The sequence below is a fragment of the Liolophura sinensis genome, chromosome 1 (assembly GCF_032854445.1).
Source record: "Liolophura sinensis isolate JHLJ2023 chromosome 1, CUHK_Ljap_v2, whole genome shotgun sequence".
Classification (NCBI taxonomy): domain Eukaryota; kingdom Metazoa; phylum Mollusca; class Polyplacophora; order Chitonida; family Chitonidae; genus Liolophura; species Liolophura sinensis.
In genome coordinates this window covers 93,654,213-93,676,660 of record NC_088295.1, presented here as the reverse complement: position 1 = coordinate 93,676,660, position 22,448 = coordinate 93,654,213, and the positions used below count along the sequence as shown (strand labels likewise).

Below are 22,448 nucleotides of genomic sequence, written 5' to 3'. Positions count from 1 at the left end.
TGTGATGTGATTATAACTACACCTTCACGTCACACTACACCTTCACGCCACACTACACCTTCACGCCACAGTTTCATCGAAGTCTGTGTCGTTAAAAGTAACGAAGGTGTACAAATGTGTATGTTGGTGGAGAATCAGACAATGTTATTTATTTACTTATTGATTTATAAATTTGATTGGTGTTTTATGCTGTACTCAAGTGTATCTCAAGTACGACGGCAGCCAGCATTATGGTTCGAGGACACCTGGCAGAGACCAGGTGAAACCCACGACCATCCGCAAGTTGTTGTCAGACCTTCCCACTTACGCCCAGAGAGGGAGCCAGCATGAGCCGATGTTATTGTTTTATTATGTTATACACATATAGTTAAAAGTTAAAGATCAAATCATTCAGCCAAAATGTATAGCCAGATAATAGATATGGAAACCACATTAAGACTGTCTATTAATGAAGTGGTGGGTGTGTATTATCCAGTCTTATTTACCGTCGACATAGAGAGAGATTTCTCTGGCGTCATACCGACCCGTGATCGACACTTTAGCTTCACACAGATACTTCCCAGCGTCCCCTTTCTCCAGATCGTGAATAAGTAAACCATGATGTGTATAAATATAACGGACATCTGAAAAAAGTACAGAAACGGTGGGTCAGTAGAAACGTGAGGTATGAGCGGATCAAAATGTTCAATGAACATCATCTTATTAATACAAGCGATTAAATTGGGGCCTCTCTTGATTAAATAGCACATAAACGGTGCCCATAATATATGTCCATATAATAATTTAAAAGTCTGGCACTATTTGTATAATGACCATAGTCTTTATCAACAGTTTGTCACCTCGAGGAAGTTGGTCTCCCATTGCGAGACCACGACAGATCCGGTAGAGGCGCACCGTCCAACGGAGCACATGAGGGACGACATCCTGTCCTGATACACCATTCACTGACAGCGGCAAACTTACGAAGGTGATGTCCTCTGTGAATATACAGATACGATTATACGATATAACAATTATGATGATAGGACAGGCGCATTATTAATCTATAAAATCTTAAGAGTGATAAATCTTTAGAGTGATATGTCTGGCGGAGACTTACTCCACACAGGTAATTATACAGTTAACGACGAAGACTTACTCCACACAGGTAATTATACAATTAGTGACGGACACTTACTCCACACAGGTATTTATACAGTTAGAGGACGGACACTTTACTCCACACAGGTAATTATACAGTTAACGGACGAAGACTTACTCCACACAGGTAATTATACAATTAGTGACGGACACTTACTCCACACAGGTATTTATACAGTTAGAGACGGACACTTACTCCACACAGGTAATTATACAGTTAACGACGAAGACTTACTCCACACAGGTAATTATACAATTAGTGACGGACACTTACTCCATACAGGTATTTATACAGTTAGAGACGGACACTTACTCCACACAGGTTTTTTATACAGTAAGTCACGAAGACTTACCCCCACACAGGTATTTACATACTTAGCCGTACTCAAGAATATTTCATCACTTATACGACGGCGGCCACCATTATGGTGGGTGGAAGCCGGGTAGAGCCCGGAGGGAAACCCACGACCACCCGCAGGTTGTTGCCAGACCTTCCCACGTACGGCCGGAGAGGCCAGCATGAGCTGGGCTTGAACTCACAGCGACCGCATTGGTGAGAGGCTCCCGAGTCATTGCGCTGCGCTAGCGCGCTAACCAACTTAGCCACGAAGGCCCCTCACAGGTATTTATACAGCTGGTGATGGACACTTACTCCACACTTATTCCGCACATACATTTACTTCACACGGGTATTTATAAAGTTTAGTGATGGAGGCTTACTCAAAAGAGGGATTTATACAGTTAGTGAGGGAGACATACTCCACCCAGGTATATATATAGTTAGAGACGAAGACTTCCTCCACACAAGGATTGATGAGTTAGTCACGGAGACTTCCTCCACACCGGTATTATTTCAGTTAGTGACGGACACTTACCCCACACCGTCACTTCTTAGTAATGCATGCCTACATTTACTCCACACATTTATACACTTAGTGACGAAGGCTTACTCCACACTGATATTTATTTAGTTAGTGACGGAGACATACCCCATACAGGAATTTATACACTTAGTGACGGAGGCTTACTCCACGCAAGGATTTATACAGTTAGTGATGGACACTTACTTCAAACCGGTACTTATACAGTTAGTGACGGAGACATACCCCATAGAGGAATTTATACAGTTAGTGACGGAGGCTTACTCCATGCAAGGATTTATACAGTTAGTGATGGACACTTACTTCAAACCGGTACTTATACAGTTAGTGACGGAGACATACCCCATACAGGAATTTATACAATTAGTGACGGAGGCTTACTCCACACGGGTATTTATACAGTTAGTGATGAACACTTACTTCAAACAGGCACTTATACAGTTAGTGACGGAGACATACCCCATACAGGAATTTATACAATTAGTGACGGAGGCTTACTCCATGCAAGGATTTATACAGTTAGTGATGGACACTTACTTCAAACCGGTACTTATACAGTTAGTGATGGAGACATACCCCATAGAGGAATTTATACAGTTAGTGACGGAGGTTTACTCCACACAGTGGATAATTATACAGTTTATGACAGACACTTATTTCACAGAGGTAATGATACAGTTGATGACGGACACTTAGTCCATACGGGTATTTATTCAGTTAGTGACGGACACTTACTCCACACCGGCATTTCTACTTTTAGGACTGCATACTTACATTTTCTGCTCACCGGTATTTATTCAGTTGGTGACAAAGACTTACTCGAAACAGATATTTATACAGTTTGTGACGAACACTTACTTCACACAACTATTTGTGTAGTTAATGATGCATACTTACATTTACTCCACACAGGTATTTATACAGTTGGTGACGAAGACTTACTCCACACAAGTATTTGTGCAGTGAGTGATGCATACTTACATTTACTCCACACAGGTATTTATACAGTTGGTGACGAAGACTTACTCCACACAAGTATTTGTGCAGTGAGTGATGCATACTTACATTTACTCCACACAGGTATTTATACAGTTGGTGACGAAGACTTACTCCACACAAGTATTTGTGCAGTGAGTGATGCATACTTACATTTACTTCACACAGGTATTTGTGTAGTAACTGGTTAATACTTACTCCATACAGTCAGACTAACCGTACCACATCTCATCTGACCGTCCAGAACTGCGTGGCACGTCCAAAGCCCAGCATCCTGTTGACGGACAGCCTTTATGAACAACAATACTCTATACTCGCCTTCAGACATCACCGAAACCCTGGCAACAAGGAAGTACACGTTAAAGCGTCATGGTTTATGAATGGTCACAGAATTACAGGTATATTTATTTCAAATAACATCCAAATACACATTGCGTTCAAAGAGATCCAGGCTTGATGGATGTATTTGTTTTCTTTTTAACGGAGGTATTCGTGATCTATATCTGGAGAGAGCGGGCTATACATGTAGTTTATGTGATGTCAAATCCCGCTTCTCAACCTCAGTTTAATTAAGATGATAGGACTGACACGTGAAGAAGAGTCTATCCGATAACCTGCAAATGATACGCCCAGGACAGCTAGCTACATGTATATCATTTATAACCAATGCAGAAACAGTGTGAAAATGACATGGAATTAGTAGCTAATGCAGATAGAAGCCATGAAAGAGGATCTCCTACAAAGATCCTACACCTGACACTACAAATTCCTCCTTGAAGTATCACTTACAAGGAGCTGGGGGATATTGGCCTTGTAGCATCATATCGGGACACTACAAAGTAGTCTTACTTGATAGCATATCTGAAATATGACCTACCAGGAACTAGTTTTGGCCTCCTTGTAGCATCACATCGGGATACTACACAGTAGTCTTACTTGATAGCATATCTGAAATATGACTTACCAGGAGCTAGTTTTGGCCTCCTTGTAGCATCACATCGGGACACTACAAAGTAGTCTTACTTGATAGCATATCTGAAATATGACTTACCAGGAGTTAGTTTTGGCCTCCTTGTAGGATCACACCTGGACACAACAAAATCATCTTCGGTGAGTACATGTGAAGTATCGCTTACCTTGAGCTAGTGTTGGCATCCTTAAAGGGCTGTCCTTCTGGGGTGTACCAGGTGAGGGACTGGATGAAAACTGGGTCATACCCAGAGTAATCACACGTTAATACCAGTCCGTCGCCCAACTTTGCTGCTAACTCGGTCGATGGTTTCACTTGTATATTTTGACCTGATCGGAGAACAAAGGGCACAGCGTTACGTTGCGCGAGTTTTCGTGATGCCTATGGCTTCAAACTCTTCTCATACTACTAGTATTACAAAACGAAACAATCAACCGTCTAAGTTGAATAAATGAATTTTGAACTGGTCATTCCAGGAGGAGGAACATTTGCAGAGGCTTTAGGGACATTAGAGACGCTGAAGGGACATTAGAGATGCTGGAAGGACATCACAGGCGCGGGAGGGACATTACAGACGCTGGATAGACATTACATACGCCAGAGGACATTGCGGACGCTGGAGGTTCATTACGGACGCCGGAAGGACATTACAGAGGCCGTAGGGATATTACAGAGGCCGTAGGGATATAACAGACGCCGCAGGGAAATTAAAGACGTTGGAGGGACATTGCAGAGGCCGGAGATTAGAGACGCTGGAGGGACATTGCAGACGCCCGAGGGACATTGTAGAGGCTGGAGGGTCATTATAGACACCGGAGTGACATTAGAGACGCCAGAGGGACATTAAAGACGCTCTAGAGACAAAACAGACGTACCATGTCGGCGACAGTTTGTGTTTCGGACGTCAAAAAAGTACATCTGGGTTGTCGTCTCTGTAGTGGTAAGCAGTGGGACAGGGGAGACTAGCGTCCGTTCTTCACTGTTATCGTCGGCAGATTGGTCCTTAAAGTTACCTTAAGAATGAAATGTCTTGCATTTAAAGTATTCGTATATCTTTGTTTATGACTTCATGGCAAACACTAATTCACTTGACAGAATTGTGCAAGTCATTTTAAGGTTTTTTAAAACTCTGTTCTGAAGACGACGCGAATGAAATTATTCTACTCGAAGCAATACATAATATGAGCGAATTAGAATTGTAAATCAATTTGAGGAATCAGTTTTGCTCCAATAGGTTGTTTCCCAAAAGCCGTAGATTTGGCTCTGAGTATGACTCGTTACCTGTCACTTGTAGTGTCTTCTTGGACTGCCCAAGGTAGTTGTCAGCCGTGCATTGGTATGTCCCCAGATCCTCAGTGGTCAAAGCAGCCAAAGTTAAGGTAAGTCGAGAGGTGCCGTCTATATGCTGAATGTATATCTCATGATCTTGAGTGGACTGAATACCAATGAGAAATGTATATCTCATGATCTTGAGTGGACTGAATACCAATGAGAAATGTATATCTCATGATCTTGAGTGGACTGAATACCAATGAGAAATGTATATCTCATGATCTTGAGTGGACTGAATACCAATGAGAAATGTATATCTCATGATCTTGAGTGGACTGAATACCAATGAGAAATGTATATCTCATGATCTTGAGCCGACTGAATACCAATGAGAAATGTATATCTCATGATCTTGAGTCGACTGAGTACCAATGAGAAAGGCGTTGTAAAAGAACACAGGTCACTCCCAGAAAGACTTAAATGCATAGTTGGCAAACATTTGTACTTCGGCCTTTAAGTGGTATCCATCAGGATTATTTGCAAGGCAACATCTGCTGTTACATATATACACTTGTAAAATGTAAACTTTTGTAAATTGTACATTTATCCTAATAGCGAATTGCTACTAGTGACAGTGATAGGTAAATAAGTGCAAATTTTGTAATATCTTGGCGTAACACCCTAGACCCTGGTTGCTCTTCACTGTAGCGGCCGTTATAAACACTGGGTTGCTGTGTTCACGTGTAGCTTTCTACTTCACTACTTACGTCAGTTTATTCATGCTTCCCTGAATGATGCTGCCCTGATATGGAGGAGACTCAGATGTAGTCCACGTGACAAACACACGTAACACATGCAAATGCGCAACCAACCCTCAGTATGCTCGTCTGTCTCAAACACGTCTTGGAAACACATTCTGTTACAACAACTCAAATGGTCGGGTGTTACAGGCATCCGCCTACGGACCCTAAGTCTGTATGATGGAAGTTCGAATCCAGTCCTTTTCGAAATGAACATATAACACTGAGGTATGTAGGAGTCGCGCACACGTGATGGCAGAACACTCATGGTTGACACATGACAGAGGATACTGTGAAAAACATCGTGCTTACGCTTTATTTTAAATTTTTCACCTCTCCATTCACTCTTTAACCAATGCAAAAGCCACGTGACCGTGGGAAAAAGTGACGTAAAAATGCACGTAGAAATCAACACATAAACAGCAACCCAGTCCTATTGTATCTTTAACCATTCTCTGCCGCTGCATGGACAGAGAATTACAGGATTTACCACCTCATTTCAAAAGCAGTGTTATGTGCTTGTCGCCCTTCCAGTCGTGTTACGTGTGTAAAATCTCATTAACCTTACCATGTACGATCAGAGAGGAAGCCACCATGAGCTGGACGAACTCACAACGTGCGCCTTGGTGAGAAGGTTTTGGGGCATTCTGCTGCGCTAGCACGCCAACCACTAGGCCACGGAGGCCGCTCAGGGGCTAATAGAAAGGGACAAACTCATTCGGTACAACTTTGATACCTACGAAATCTGCACATCTGCAGACATCTGCACGGCAGGCTCCTTTGGGAGATCTCACCAGCTCATATATGTTATAGTTTCCGGTTGGGCGCAGCGGTTTTACTACCAATAAGGTGACGGTTGATACCGTTGGACACTTAGTTTCTTTCAGCAAATTACACTCAAGGTGGTAGGTCAATATATGTGTAAAATTTAATTTGTAATCTGAAAGCTGATCGGACACATATTCAAGATGGTAGGTCAATGTGTGTGTAAAATTTGATTTGTAATCTGACAGGTGATCTGATAATAGCTCCGATATTAAGGGGCACTAATCTTTTACTTCCTCGAAACTTTCTAGAGCTAACGTGTACAGTTTCTGTGGTGAACCTCCTAAGTGCGATTGAGCCCAGAAGTTGAGTGTAACACGGTTAACCCACCATGAGATGGTACAATGGGGCCCCTGGGGAGGCTTCCTGCTTCCACCAGCTAATTTTCGGGGTGGGGAAACCTGTGGCCTCACACACCAGGCGCACCTCGCCGGTGTCAAGGTCAATCTGAACAACACGTGTGATCTCCGAGGCCCGGCCAGGTACCGCTGATACTATTCAAGAGAAAAGAAACAAATGATTCACCGCTGATACTGACAATGAACAAAATTATGGATCATTTACGTTGATTCTGTCCATGAACAAAAATACACATCATTCACCGTTGATACTGTCCATTAACAAAAATACATATCATTCACTGCTAATACTGTCCATGAACAAAAATACACATCATTCACCGCTGATACCGTCCATGAACAAAAATACCAATCACTCACCACTGATACCGTTCATGAACAAAAATACAGATCATTGACCGCTCATACCGTCCATGAACAAAAATACATATCATTCACCGCTGATATCGTGCATGAACAATAATACATATCATTCAGTGCAGATATCGTCCATGAGCAAAAATAAAAAAAACAAACATCGCCGCTGATACCGTCCATGAACAAAAATACAGATCATTGACCGCTCATACCGTCCATGAACAAAAATACATATCATTCACCGCTGATATCGTGCATGAACAATAATACATATCATTCAGTGCTGGTACCGTCCATGAACAAAAATGCAGGTCATTCTTTGCTGATACTGTCCATGAACAAAAATACAGAGCATTCGCTGCTGATATCCCCACGAACAAAACTACAGAACATTCACCCCTGATACCGTCCATGAACAAAAGTACAATTCATTTACCGCTGATTCTGTTCATAAATAAAAGCACAGATCACAAAATACACAGAGCCACTTCTTCAGAAAACAGAAAAATAACTTAGTCACAAGCAAGCTTTGTTCTTGCAGTGATGAAGCAAGTGTTTGACTAAATAATCTATAGACACGTTTGCTGTCGGAAAGACTACAGCTGAAATCGAGAACACAACCGCATGAGCGAAGCGCTCCGGTTTCCTGGCAAACAAGTTTGCTGTCGGAAAGACTACAGCTGAAAATAGAGAACTCAACCGCTTGAGCCCAACGCTACTGTTCTACTATTTTCAGCTGTACTCTTCCCGACAGCAAACTTGTCTGCCGGGAAGAGTACAGCTGAAAATCGAGAACACAAACCTCTTGAGCCATATCCTAGTGTTTCCCGGCAGACAAGTTTGCTGTCGGAAAGACTACAGCTAAAAATCGAGGACACAACCGCTTGAGCCCAACACTAGTGTTTCCCGGCAGACAAGTTTGCTGTCGGAAAGACTAACGCTAAAATCGAGAACACAACCGCATGAGCGAAGCGCTACTTTTTCCCGGCAGACAAGTTTGCTATCGGAAAGACTACAGCTGAAAATAGCTTGAGCCCAACGCTAGTGTTTCCAGGCAGATGAGTTTGCTGTCGGAAAGACTACAGCAGAAATCGAGAACACAAACCTCTTGAGCCATATCCTAGTGTTTCCCGGCAGACAAGTTTGCTGTCGGAAAGACTACAGCTAAAAATCGAGGACACAACCGCTTGAGCCCAACACTAGTGTTTCCCGGCAGACAAGTTTGCTGTCGGAAAGACTAACGCTAAAATCGAGAACACAACCGCATGAGCGAAGCGCTACTTTTTCCCGGCAGACAAGTTTGCTATCGGAAAGACTACAGCTGAAAATAGCTTGAGCCCAACGCTAGTGTTTCCAGGCAGATGAGTTTGCTGTCGGAAAGACTACAGCAGAAATCGAGAACACAAACCTCTTGAGCCATATCCTAGTGTTTCCCGGCAGACAAGTTTGCTGTCGGAAAGGCTACAGCTAAAAATCGAGGACACAACCGCTTGAGCCCAACACTAGTGTTTCCCGGCAGACAAGTTTGCTGTCGGAAAGACTAACGCTAAAATCGAGAACACAACCGCATGAGCGAAGCGCTACTTTTTCCCGGCAGACAAGTTTGCTATCGGAAAGACTACAGCTGAAAATAGCTTGAGCCCAACGCTAGTGTTTCCAGGCAGATGAGTTTGCTGTCGGAAAGACTACAGCAGAAATCGAGAACACAAACCTCTTGAGCCATATCCTAGTGTTTCCCGGCAGACAAGTTTGCTGTCGGAAAGGCTACAGCTAAAAATCGAGGACACAACCGCTTGAGCCCAACACTAGTGTTTCCCGGCAGACAAGTTTGCTGTCGGAAAGACTAACGCTAAAATCGAGAACACAACCGCATGAGCGAAGCGCTACTTTTTCCCGGCAGACAAGTTTGCTATCGGAAAGACTACAGCTGAAAATAGCTTGAGCCCAACGCTAGTGTTTCCAGGCAGATGAGTTTGCTGTCGGAAAGACTACAGCAGAAATCGGGAACTCAACCTCTTGAGCCATATCCTAGTGTTTCCCGGCAGACAAGTTTGTTGTCGGAAAGACTACAGCTGAAATCCAGAACTCAACCTCTTGAGCCCAACGTTACTGTTTCCCGGCAAACAAGTTTGCTGTCGAAAAGACTACAGCTGAAATCGAGAACACATCCGCACAAACCCAACGCTAGTGTTTCCCGGCAGACAAGTTTGCTGTCCTTAAAGACTACAGCTGAAATCGGGAACACAAACCTCTTGAGCCCAACGCTAGTGTTTTCCGGCAAACAAGTTTGCAGTCGAAAAGACTACAGCTGAAATCGAGAACACAAACCTCTTGAGCCAAACGCTAGTGTTTCCCGGCAGACAAGTTTGCTGTCGAAAAGACTACAGCTGAAATCGAGAACACAACCCCTTGAGCCCAACACTAGTGTTTCCCGGCAAACAAGTTTGCTGTCGGAAAGACTACAGCTGAAATCGAGAACACAACCGCTTGAGCTAAACGCTAGTGTTTCCCGGCAAACAAGTTTGCTGTCGGAAAGACTACAGCTGAAATCAAGAACACAACCGCATGAGCGAAGCGCTAGTGTTTCCCGGCAAACAAGTTTGCTGTCGGAAAGACTACAGCTGAAATCGAGAACACAACCGCATGAGCGAAGCGCTAGTGTTTCCCGGCAAACAAGTTTGCTGTCGGAAAGACTACAGCTGAAATCAAGAACACAACCGCATGAGCGAAGCGCTAGTGTTTCCCGGCAAACAAGTTTGCTGTCGGAAAGACTACAGCTGAAATCGAGAACACAACCGCTTGAGCTAAACGCTAGTGTTTCCCGGCAAACAAGTTTGCTGTCGGAAAGACTACAGCTGAAATCGAGAACACAACCGCTTGAGCTAAACGCTAGTGTTTCCCGGCAAACAAGTTTGCTGTCGGGAAGACTACAGCTGAAATCGAGAACACAACCGCTTGAGCCAAGCTGAAATCGAGAACACAACCGCTTGAGTCGAACGCTAGTGTTTCCCGGCAGACAAGTTTGCAGTCGGAAAGACTACAGCTGAAATCGAGAACACAACCGCACAAACCCAACGCTAGTGTATCCCGGCAGACAAGTTTGCTGTCGGAAAGACTACAGCTGAAATCGAGAACACAACCGCTTGAGCCAAGCTGAAATCGAGAACACAACCGCTTGAGTCGAACGCTAGTGTTTTTGGGCAGACAAGTTTGCAGTCGGAAAGACTACAGCTGAAATCGAGAACACAACCGCACAAACCCAACGCTAGTGTTTCCCGGCAGACAAGTTTGTTGTCGAAAAGACTACAGCTGAAATCGAGAACACAATATAATCCCTATATCCCTAAGAAAGCTGGGTTTCTCAAACATAAAATCTGTGTGTAAAGTAAAGCCGCATTGACGGTGTAATGTTTGGTACAGACTCGCGTGTGGTGTGTCAAGAGAAGAATGACCTACTTCCCAGATCGTTCTCCCTGGGCGGTGGGGTAGTTACATCAGTTACCGGAGTCTCCGGGCTGGGACCTAACCCCTGTGCAGGTGCTCCCAGCGGATCTGTGGAGATTAAAAAAAAGTGAGAGGAATCTCATTGCTATCCGATCGATGAGAACATGTTGCCTTATTTAATAATATTATACTAAGTAGACTAGTTTCTAAAGTTCTCATAACACAGACAGTAGCTGAACAATACACCACAAGTATATATAGCCGTTATATTTCCGTTTGAATAACATTCTTTGCCCTTTACATCACATAATTACGAAACGTTAGGCCGACCTTCTAGCTGGAGGTCCTTTATGCTCTTCCCAAACGTGTTACTGGCGATACATCGGTAATTTCCGGCATCTTGGGGTGAGGCTTGGTCTATCCGCAGGACAAGGGTGGAGTATTCCCCATCCTTCCTGTCACCGATAGTCATTCTTCCTCCAGTCTTTGTAATAAAGCCAAAAATACAAGCAAGTGTTTACAACACAAACTTTGTTTCAGCTGTTTAACTGATTGATTGATACGCTGATTGTTTCTTAACACTATACTCACAAATGTTTCATTTACACTATAGAGATCAATTTTATGGGCGAAGGAAACCGGTGTGCCACCGACCTTTATACCACCGCCAGTATGGTTGAAGACATGCACAAGGAACATAAGACTGCACAAACCAGTCCACAACGAACGTAAGACTGCACAAACCGGTCCACAACGAACGTAAGACTGCACAAACCGGTCCACAACGAACGTAAGACTGCACAAACAGGTCCACATCGAACGTTAGACCGCACAAACCAGTCCACAACGAACGTAAGACTGCACAAACCGATCTACAACGAACGTAAAACTACACAAACGGGTCCATAACGAACGTAAGACTGCCCAAACCGGTCCACAACCAACGCAAGACTTCAAAAGCCGGTCCACATGGAACTTAAGTCTGCATAAACCGGTCCATAACGAACGTAAGGCTGCACAAATCGGTCCACAACGAACGCAAGACTTCACAAAGCGGTCCACAACGAATGTAAGACTGCACAAACCAGCCCATAACGAACGTAAGGCTGCACAAATCGGTCCACAAACTGTCCAATGTGCAGCGTCGACAGATTAGCACCATCTCTCGGAAACAGAAAGCTAAGGTCATTGATGAACCTTCTGTAGGCTGTGACACGGGTGGCAAGGCTGTAAAGCAGGCGACTAGGCTGTAACATGGGCGGCTAGGCTATAACGCGGACGGCTTTAATAATGACACTGGTCTCGCCATTTGAACTCAGTATTTAGAGAAATTCTTGCCTTTGGGAAAGTACCAAACCCAGCATGTTAGTGTAGACACAGTCCCGCCTTCACAGACTACAAAATACAAGTTACTAGGGGCATGATTCCGGCTTAACCAACAAGGTAAGGTAGGCCAATAGAATCTAGAAGATTTCATTCAAAAATATCTGATAGATGATTGTAGTTACATGATATACCTCCCACTAATCAATGATCACTGTGCACGCACAACTGTGGGCATTGTTTTTGAGACAGATAAAACCTTATGGATAGGTATTCTCCGCCAGAAAATATTTATTGCCTTGACCGCTACAGACAGATGACAAAGTGATTAACCTGAAGTGACACTGTGAGACTCTTAACTCGAGTTCCACACGCCGGGTCTGATTACCAGGTCTCGTTCGTCGATCTCTGAGAAGTAACTGACAAACTCTCCGAAGTGAGGTACACAGATATCCACATAAGTGATGTCGAATGCTGTGCTCCATACCTGTAGCTGAAGAGCAGAGTAACTACACTACCTATAGCCAATGAGTAGAGTTAGTATATACCAGTAGCTGAAGAGCAGAGTAACTACATACGTGTATCTGATGAGTAGAGTTAGTACATACTTGTAGCCGATGAGAAGAGTTAGTACATACCTGTAACTGATGAGTAGAGTTAGTACATACCTGTAGCTGATGGTACTCCGTGGCCCCCGCTCTCTCCTCCACTTCCCACCACGTCATGTCCGGGGCCGGGCTCCCCGAGGCCAAGCAGTACAGGAACACACTACCATTAGCAGCGACCATAAGCTTGACAGTAATGATCCGGGGAATTACCGAGACACTGTCGTGACTTACTGTTAAAGAAATCAGTTGAAGTAAATAGCTAACATTGGTCATTATTATAAACGTAGTCTGCTAGGTTCTGCCCGGTCCTTGTGTTCATCCAACGCGGTCGACGGTATTGCATGAGCTCAGTAAGTAGAGTCATCTGTAGTATTTACTTGTTCATTCTTTGTTTAATGACCCGATTCAAGTTATCTATTCTTTACTGGTCATTGGTTAAGGAAGATCGATTGGAATTTAAATTAAATGGTCAACGTGTGTACCACTGCCCTGGACATGCTGGGTTATACACAAAACTGCGCTCTTGAGATCTCCAAAAGATTTTAAAGATGACTGTTTCTGGAAATGAAAGTTTGTGCCCTAAATATTTTGAACGGGCAGTGCTCTGGTACCTTTAATCAGCAGAGTGGCGTTCCGACTGACCACGGAGCCGTCTTCATTGGAGGCCCGGCAGTAGTAGACCCCCTCGTCTGAGGAAGGACCTCCTTTCACTCGCAGGAAGAAGAGGCTGCCATCTCTGAGCAGCAGCCGTTGAGCAGCTGGGTTCTGTTGGATAGATATATTGTACAGTGAAGGTAGAATATTGTGTCGACGCTGCGAGTCTCGAGGGTCATCTTGTACGAAATATAGTGGCTATATCTATGAAACAGGGTAGAGTAAAACTCTGGGATCTTTTCAAAGAATAATTCCTGCATCTGTTCAAGAGTATCCTTTGTTGCCGACTGTGGACACTGCATTCGGTTGACAAACTGGACAAAAGTCATCTGAACTTCTTTTCAATTACCAGCGCTCAAAATTCAACAATCCATGCCCTTGGCTCTATATCGAAGTGTCCACAAGAGTTATTATGAGTGTTGGACACTGAATAGGTGGCATGTGATTTAGGGACGTAGCCTTGTAAGCCAGTAGAACAATGGAAGAGTTGTCGCACCTGAACCGCGGTCACCACCAGGTGGCCGTCTTTATACCAACTAATTGTAGGCCTGGGCTCTCCACGTGATAGGCAGTCTAAGCTTGCTGATTCATCACTCTCTGCCACTGTATCCTGTGGGTGAATTACTATCCGAGGGTTTGGGATTGTTTGTGTAACTGTAACGAAGAGACAAACATATATAAACTGACAGCCAAAAGAAACTTTGCTACTCCGTGAATGAAATTTAACCAGCCTTTTCAGCGAATTAATACCAAATTATTATAGGAAAACATTGTACGAAGCATATTCCCAGGTGTGACATGCGCCATATTGGCCCACACGAATTTATTTTGACACAAGGAAGAAAGTTGAAAAATCACGTAACTCATGGATGGCCTCAACTACACATGTAATAAGTGTATAAAAACGTTACACAGTGTGCTGGACTTGCACACTGACTAAAACCCCACAAAGCAATGCCTCGGGTCCTGGATATGGAGTCACAGATGCCCACATTGCAAGAACCTTCGGCTGCTCTCGTGTAACTGTGTCAAACTTGATAGGGCGTTTCAGACAAACAGGGCAGACATCGGACAGGCCAAGAACAGGCAGGCCTGGGGTAACTACGTCCAGAGAAGACGGGTACCTGCGCACCTTACGCCTGAGGAACCGCTTCCTAACAGTGACTTCATCGTCAATCAATGCCTTACGTCACCGTTTTAGTCGGCAGACCCTGTCTAGGAGACCCATGGCTTACGGAATTAGGGCCTGTCGACCATTCAGAGGGCAGTTGTTGACAGCCGAACATCGTCGCCAGAGATTGCGATGGGCTCAAATTGTACGCCGTTGGCAGCAACGTGATTGGCAACGTGTTGTTTTCACGGATGAACCGACAGCGAATTTACCGTCGAAGAGGCGAGCGAACGGCTCCAAACAGTTCGAGTTGCGCAGAACTTCCTGGACGCCAACGACGTCAAAGTCTTGCCGTGGCCTGCACGTTCTCCAGATATGTCCCCAATAGAACACCTTTGGGATATCATGGGTCGTCGAGTAAGGCAACGGCCACACCTTGCAGCCAACCGACAAGAACTGGCGTTCGCACTCCAAGATGAATGACAACGAATCCCACGCATGCATGCATTGAAGCAAGGGGTGACCACACGCGACATTGATTGGTTTTGATATTGACTGATTTTAAACATAATCAACATTTTGTATACTCTGCCCATTATTAACCAAGATGGAATGGCTATTTTTGTATCCTTTTTTTTAGCTTTGGCAAAATAAATTGAAGGGGAAGGGGACACTATATAGGTTGAAAGGGCCATTCAAAGCTTGGACCAAATTTTGCGTCCTCGAAATACGCTGGGGCTATCCGAAGCGTCATCGCAGATGCAGTTAAAAAAAAACTCACAAGGCGGAGTTTTCAGCTGGTTGTGCATTGTTAGTGGGACGCGTCATGTTACATTGTCTCAAATGTCTTCTCATTCGCTGAAGCAGACACACTGCATGTACAGGGTGGATGCGGCTTATTTTGTCCTTAGCATCCGACATTTGCTATAAGTAAATTGTGCAGCTTACAGGATCGCTTGCGAAATACGCCTTCGCCAGCGTGGAGAAACTAAGTGGATTTTCGGAAATTTAAAATGTAGGCCTGATCAAACGAAAAAAAAAATTACCTAGCTTGCGTCCATGGCTTTAGAAATGCCAATATAAATGGTTTTATAATAATGATGTTACAGTTATTTGAATGGCGCTTTGTAGCAACAGCGCAGAATCTAAGATGGATCACTTATACTTTCCAACCAGCCGCTTGCAGAAGAGTCAGCTATTTAATCGCCAGTAGTGCAAGTCAACTGACCAAAGCATAAAACAAGTCTCTCACAAAACAAAAGTAGGCCCATCTCCTTCTGTATATTTGTCTACACGTTTCCCAAGCTATTAAACAAAACTCGTTCTCAAACGTGAATCACGATCTCGTCGGCATGTATCTACTGTAATTCACCAAATGTGCTTACGTTATACCCTTTTCTGTAAAGGCAAATAACGACTTGCTACACGTTATCTCCAAAATCCCAAAAAGTCTCATTCTTATTCCCCTTTTGACTTCCTTAAAGATATTTCCCTGCACACTCCCAAATTTACTGTACGTACCTGGAGTATTCACCTGCAGAAAGATATTTCCCTGCACACTCCCATATTTGCTTACGTACCTGAAGTATTCACCTACAGGAAGATATTTCCCTGCACATTCCCATATTTGCTGTACGTACCTGGAGTATTCACCTGCAGAAAGATATTTCCCTGCACACTCCCAAATTTACTGTACGTACCTGGGGTATTCACCTGCAGAAAGATATTTCCCTGCACACTCCCATATTTGCTGTACGTACCTGAAGTATTCACCTACAGGAAGATATTTCCCTGCACATTCCCATATTTGCTGTACGTACCTGGAGTATTCACCTACAGAAAAATATTTCCCTGTACATTCTCATATTTGCTGTACGTACCTGGAGTATTCACCTGCAGAAAGATATTTCCCTGCACACTCCTATATTTGCTGTACGTACCTGGAGTATTCACCTGCAGAAAGATATTTCCCTGCACATTCCCATATTTGCTGTACGTACCTGGAGTATTCACCTACAGAAAGATATTTCCCTGCACACTCCCATATTTGCTGTACGTACCTGGAGTATTCACCTACAGAAAGTTATTGCCCTGCACATTCCCATATTTGCTGTACGTACCTGGAGTATTCACCTACAGAAAGATATTTCCCTGCACACTCCCAAATTTACTGTACGTACCTGGGGTATTCACCTGCAGAAAGATATTTCCCTGCACACTCCCATATTTGCTGTACGTACCTGAAGTATTCACCTGCAGAAAGATATTTCCCTGCACATTCCCATATTTGCTGTACGTACCTGGAGTATTCACCTACAGGAAGATATTTCCCTGCACATTCCCATATTTGCTGTACGTACCTGAAGTATTCACCTGCAGAAAGATATTTCCCTGCACACTCCCATATTTGCTGTACGTACCTGAAGTATTCACCTACAGGAAGATATTTCCCTGCAGGTTCCCATATTTGCTGTACGTAACTGGAGTATTCACCTCCAGAGAGGTATTTCCCTGCACACTCCCATATTTACTGTACGTACCTGGAATTTTCACCTGCGGGAAGATATTTCCCCGCACATTCCATAACTTACTGTACGTACCTGAAATATTCACCTACAGGAATCCCCGCACACTCCAAAATTTGCTCTATGTACCTGGAGTTATTACCTACTGGAAGATATTTCCCTGCACATTCCCACATTTTCTGTATATACCTGGAGAATTGACCTACATAAAGATATTTCCCCGTCTATTCCCAAATTTACTGTACTTACCTGTCATATTTACCTGTATGAAGATATTTCACCTGCACACTCAGAAATTTACTGTACGTACCTGGGATATTCTCCTTCAGGAAGATATTTCCCCGCACATTCCCAGATTTACTGTACGTACCTGGAGTATTCACCTACAGTACGATATATCCCTGCACATTCCCAAATTAACTGTATATACCTGTACTATTGACCTACATAAAGATATTTCCCCGTCTATTCCCAAATTTACTATACTTACCTGTAGTATTCACCTGTATGATGATATTTCCCTGCAAATTCCGAAATTTACTGTACTTACCTGTAGTATTCACCTGTATGAATATATTTTCCTGCAAATTCCCAAATTTCACCTGTATGAATAGTACCAGGCGTATTCACCTACAGAAAGTTATTGCCCTGCACATTCCCATATTTGCTGTACGTACCTGGAGTATTCACCTACAGAAAGATATTTCCCTGCACACTCCCAAATTTACTGTACGTACCTGGGGTATTCACCTGCAGAAAGATATTTCCCTGCACACTCCCATATTTGCTGTACGTACCTTGAGTATTCACCTGCAGGAAGACATTTCCCCGCACACTTCCGTGTTGGTTGATGGCAGTGCACACGTACTGGCCCGAATCAGCTGGATTGACTTCTGTTACACTCAGCGTGCCAATTACTTCATCATTCATCTCCATTTTTGTTTGGATGAAATGCTGGTTTGGCTGTTGAATGATACAAACAATAGTATACCCATTTTATTATTCATTTTAAAGTACATATATCATCAAGCAAATAGTGATGTCGAAAAGATATCTTAACTGTACATGCATCATCATGTACATAGAGGTATATACATGCACACATATATATAGTTAACCTAGAGCCTCTAGTCATTTATGGCATTCTACTGACTAAACAGATTATGTACCAAATCACAGGCAAACAAAACAATAGAACGTAAGCATATCTCAGAATTCAGTCCACAAAAATAGCTACACACCGTGCAAAATGGTCCAGTGTACACCCAATAAATGTAATAAAGAAAAGACGATACCAGAGTAAATGTATGTATGCATCGATTATGTATTCCACAGGAACTTTTTAGTTTTACCGAGATATTGCAGTTCAAGGCAAACTAAAAGTTCCTCCATGTTATCATTTTCCCGCCTAAACCACAGAAATTCTGTTTTGCTTTTTAACCACATGTGCCAGGGGTACGAGTGACGCGAATTCTTGCTCCCGGTTGCTTTAACATGGCATATCACATGCCCTCGTAATCAAGTATTTCAGCAAAAATGTCTGCGCTGTTTAGGTCTGTTTTCATCCCTCTTTCAAAATAACCCATATTATGTTATTGTTGTCCTTTCTTTTAAATCTTGAAGAGGCCTCCATGGCTCAGTCGGTTAGCGCTCTAGTGGAGCGTAATAACCCAGGAGCCTCTCACCAATACGGTCGCTGTGAGTTCAAGTCCAGCTCATGCTGGCTTCCCCTCCGATCGTAAGTGGGAAGGTCTGTCAGCAGCCTGCGGATGGTCGTGGGTTTCCCCCGGGCTGTGCCCGGTTTCCTCTCACCATAATGCTGGCCGCCGTCGTATAAGTGAAATATTCTTGAGTACGGCGTAAAACACCAATCAAATAAATAAATAAACCTTTTAAATCTTTCACTATTATAAATTTATCTATTTTTGCCTTCTCAGTAAAACTCAGTTGTCAGCAATAATGAATGTTTCACATCAATGATAGTAATATATGTACCAGTTTCCACAACGAGGTTCAAAACAAACGACAAACGAACTAATAATGTGAATTAAGTAAGAAATTAGGATGGATATCCTGAATGCTTTGGCAAGGAGTATTCAGGCTGGGACGATAAACTTTCACATTTTATAACCACATCCGATAAAAGTTTGTTCACGTGGTATGTCGACCTCATTGAATTTCGTCAAAAAACCTTTAAATATCTTCTTCTTGGCGTGCAGAAGCGTTAATAAAATTTAGATGTCGGTGCCACGGGTTGTGTCATTTTCTACTTTTTAAGCATTTACATGAACACTTACAATGAAACCGTGAGGTAAGAGGACAGATTTTGCTGAACATGTGTGGCCATTTGTCAACTATCACACTGTCGTCGATGTTCTGCTTTAACTCTCTATACATGTAGTATGTAGTCTTTAACTTTAATCACCTACCAATAAAAAATATACACCCAGCGATATGAGCTGAGAAATGTATAGGTCTACATGTATCAGTATTAACTGACAAATACAGACACGTGCTAATATGAGCAAGTGTTGGTGTACTACTGGGAAGGGTATAGACCTACCTATTTTAGCTGGAAAATGTACACACCTACCTATATCAGCTGGAAAATGTACACACCTACCTATATCAGCTAGAAAATGTACAGACCTACATGTACCTATAATAGCTCGAAAAGGTATACACCTACCAGTAAGAGCTGGAAATCCTTGAGTGCCTCGTATTTCCACCACTTAATCTCCGGAGCAGGCTTACCAGAGGCCACACACGTCATGTCCACCCGGCTGCCTTCCTCCGCTTCCACATTTTCCGTCTTTCGCGTTATCACTGGCGGCGACTCCGAGTTCCCTATTCATAAAACAAACTAAACCGTCTACTCGGATCTTCGCAATTAGTGAATACAAACGTAGAGTAGGCCTGTATGGAAAACAGACCGTTAACAGAAGCAGCATTTTAAGCTTTTCTAATAATTATTGCTGTTATGGTGCCCTACATTCTGCACGTTGAACATTGCTGAACCAAAATAAATTCCTTTTATATTCCCTTTTTCTGGAAAAAATATGTATTAAGTCTCAGTAAAGGTGTGATATCAAGCCCCCAAATTATAAAGCGATCTTATGCTTCAGCTAAAATTTCAAACCACTTTAAAATTGTTATTTCTATTATAGCAAGGTCAAATATTGCCTGACAAAGCCAATTCTGGGCAAATTATTGTACATCGAATAAAATAAAGAAGCATGCCAAATTTAATGACTAAAATTTTGACCTAAGTCTAAGATAGCTTCGTAATTCCGGGAACCTGGAGCACAATTACAATAAGCCTCTCGTTTTGGTTGCCTAAAGGTTAGAGCGTCCTCCCAGAAGTTGGCATCAAACCTGGGTCGGGCCATACCAAAGACTTTAAAAATGATGCTTGCTGCCGTCGCGCTTGGAGCTCAGCACTCAGGGGTTAGAACAAGCAACAGGACTGGCTGTCCCGGTGTCAGTAGAGAGTGATTGTGTGGGGTGTCATGTGGGATGTCTTTGGCATGATAATTTATCACTTTGGAGGCATGGACTCGCCCTGACACAAGAAAACACAGTATATGTACGTACTTCTTATAAGTCTTCGTCGTCATATGACTGAAAAATTAAGTACGACGTACACCCTAAGCATACATAGACACAATGAGCCCTATGATTCCGGACATAAAGCTCTATGTATCTTTGCGATATTTGACCTGGAACCTCCGTATTGGCGTCGAAACAGACATCCATATACCAGCCGTCAACCAAAATGGAGGTTCAATAATCGCAAGGCCAATTTCCAAAACAACAAGAAAAAGTCCAAAGATGTGATATTCAGTCACATATATAGATTGCTATTTCTTTTCTCACAACATCCATCTGTCTGGTAATTATTGTGTACTTTATGTGTACCGGTACCGGAAACCATAGATGTCGAAAGAACGTGAAAAATCTAGAAAGTACGCTGAGTGGGAGCCATACTGGCTGTTCGATTGCTTTTCAGCATGCACAGAAACGTCACAGTCGGGTTTGACGAGTTGTGACCTTACTGCTATATGAGATACCAAACAGCTCACGTTATCACCATACACACAATGATTGTACATGTTTATGCATGATTGGGCTTTTACGTCATATGACGATGATGAATGAGTGTGCATCTATGCCTTCTTACGGCAGACTGCTGCTGCCACTGAAATGTCACGCCACAGACACCAGACATGACACCTTACCCAATCACATTGCACACTGACACCGAGTCAGTCTGTGCTGTTTCCTTGCTTTAACCTCTCAGTGCTGTGCGTCAAGCAATAGGTACCACTTTTTTGTCTTTGGTATCACCCAACCTGACAAACAACCGATGTCCTGCCTACATGAACGACTGAACAGTGAGCAACGGGGACGCGTGCATGAAAGATGCGGTGGTTCCAGGTGAAGTGATAAAACTTAGCGTTGCATTTCTAGTATATAGCCAACGAACATTAACCGGGATCAAAGCGTTCCGTTTTGTGTAGTGATTGTTAGATCTAAGTTAAATGGCTAAAATTTAGCTAAAGTTAGAAGTTAAACACGCTCCGCCGATTTTTTCAGCGGAAGGCTGATAGTTATATCGCTATGTAACTATAATCGTATTCTAAGGAGGTTCTACGCAGGTCCAAATATCAAAATCGTCTAGATTTTTCGCCTTTTTCAGATACCTGGTACAGACTCGCGTTGTCTGTGAAGAGAAGAATGACCTACTTCCCAAATTGTGCTCCCTTTGCAGTGGGGTAGTTACATCAGTTACCGGAGTCTCCGGACTGGGACCATACTCCCGTGCAGTTGCCCTGAGCGGATCTGTAGAAGGTAAAATCTCAATACCTCAGTTGGCCTTATCATAAATTACTAGACAAACAAAAGTGCCTGTTTTAGTTAGGGGATATGATGGAAATGACATGATGCAGACACAAAATTCCTATGACAAAAGGGTCTTCTAACATGACGATACAGGGCAAGAATGCAAAACTGATCTACATAACCGTTAAAGAAAGTATGGATAAAGACAACAAAGATGAAAAGTGAAATACATCCAGAACAGTTCATTAACCCTCCATTATTCCGATTTTAGGAAATGGAAAGTATCAGCCTTGCTGGGGTTATAAGTATATTAAGACATTTAGATCTTTTTTAAAATTACA

The 22,448-nt window shown here is 43.1% G+C and overlaps 1 protein-coding gene across 1 annotated transcript; it reads right to left on the bottom strand.

Annotated features, from left to right (window-relative positions):
* Positions 1-477: 477 nt before the first annotated feature.
* LOC135465832 (hemicentin-2-like) lies at positions 478-20,654 on the bottom strand. Its single transcript, XM_064743191.1, has 16 exons — positions 20,579-20,654; positions 19,955-20,112; positions 18,063-18,228; positions 14,126-14,283; positions 13,587-13,740; positions 13,036-13,205; positions 12,756-12,860; positions 11,375-11,528; positions 11,057-11,152; positions 7,215-7,378; positions 5,269-5,422; positions 4,863-5,000; positions 4,154-4,316; positions 3,216-3,355; positions 840-977; positions 478-623 (listed from the first exon to the last, which is right to left on the bottom strand). Exons 1-16 carry the CDS (start codon positions 20,652-20,654, stop codon positions 478-480), a joined length of 2,280 nt encoding a protein of 759 aa, XP_064599261.1.
* Positions 20,655-22,448: the final 1,794 nt, after the last annotated feature.